Source organism: Pterocles gutturalis, unplaced genomic scaffold, assembly GCF_000699245.1.
Source record: "Pterocles gutturalis isolate BGI_N339 unplaced genomic scaffold, ASM69924v1 scaffold41684, whole genome shotgun sequence".
NCBI classification, from domain to species: domain Eukaryota; kingdom Metazoa; phylum Chordata; class Aves; order Pterocliformes; family Pteroclidae; genus Pterocles; species Pterocles gutturalis.
Window position 1 is genome coordinate 6,635 of NW_010132164.1, and position 1,173 is coordinate 7,807.

Genomic DNA, 1,173 nt, shown 5'->3' on the forward strand with positions numbered 1-1,173 from the left:
GCCGTGTTGTCCCTCTTCCAGTCCATCAACAACATGCACCCCCAGCTGCTGGAGCTGCTCAACCAGCTGGACGAGCGCAGGCGTATGTGGAACCTGCGGGGCCGTGGGCATGGGAGGGCGCCTGGCAGGAGCGGGCGGCTGCCAGGGCTTCCCCCAGCACCGATGTTTGTCACTGCCATGACACAGCCTCTCTGGAGAGAACCCAGTGCGGCGTGCCGGGGTGGTCCGAGCGCTCTGCCCCAAGCGGGTCCCTGAGGCTGCCTCTCCCCCCGCAGTGTACTACGAAGGCCTGCAGGACAAACTGGCCCAGATCCGGGACGCACGCGGGGCTCTGAACGCGCTGCGGGAGGAGCACCGGGAGAAGCTGCGCCGCGCAGCCGAGGAGGCAGAGCGCCAGCGCCAGATCCAGCTGGCCCAGAAGCTGGAGATCATGAGGCAGAAGAAGCAGGTGAGGCAGGAGAGTGGTTCCAGGGTATCCAGGGCTGGCAGGGACAGCTCTCCTGGCAGGAGGGGATGCTGTGGTGTCCCGGATTCTAGCCGTCACAGCTCTGTTCCCCCAGGAGTACCTGGAGATGCAGCGTCAAGCGTCGTCTGGCCACCCAGCGGCTGCAGGAGCAGGAGAAGGAGCGGCAGATGCGCCTGGAGCAGCAGAAGCAGACCATCCAGATGAGAGCCCAGATGCCGGCCTTCTCACTGCCGTATGCCCAGGTAGGGCTGCTGGAGCAGAGACCCTCCTGCTGGCTCCCAGGGGACACGGCCCAAAGCTTGCTTTTCTTCCCTCAACAGCTCCAGGCCATGCCCGCAGCCAGTGGGGTGATCTACCAGCCCTCTGGGGCCACCAGCTTCCCAGGCACCTTCAGCCCCGCCGGCTCCGTGGAGGGCTCTCCCATGCACGGCGTGTACATGAACCAGGCTGCGCAGGGGGGCACGGGGCCATACGCCGCCATGCCCGTCACAGGGACAGGTACAGCGCCGGCTGCTCCCGCGCGGGCAGAGGCTGAGCGCAAGGCGGTCGCTTCACTCTCTGCCCCCTCCCTCCCAGACCCCAGCATGGTGAACGCCTACATGTACCAGCCGGGCGCAGGCAGCGGGCAGGCGGCACAGCAGGGGCAGGCGGTGCCCACCACCACCCCAGCGTACTCCGCCTACCAGCCCACGCCCACACAGGGCTAC

The 1,173-nt window shown here is 67.3% G+C and overlaps 1 protein-coding gene across 1 annotated transcript in view; it reads left to right on the forward strand.

Moving 5' to 3' along the window:
* HGS (hepatocyte growth factor-regulated tyrosine kinase substrate) overlaps positions 1–1,167 on the forward strand; it is a gene marked incomplete at both ends in the record, with an annotated part of 7,662 nt that extends 6,495 nt beyond the window's left edge. The window contains 6 exon segments of the mRNA XM_010080809.1: positions 1–82; positions 276–448; positions 561–584; positions 586–708; positions 787–964; positions 1,043–1,167. The exon segment at positions 1–82 is cut by the window's left edge and continues 16 nt beyond it. Coding sequence (XP_010079111.1) covers positions 1–82; positions 276–448; positions 561–584; positions 586–708; positions 787–964; positions 1,043–1,167 — 705 coding nt within the window.
* Positions 1,168–1,173: the final 6 nt, after the last annotated feature.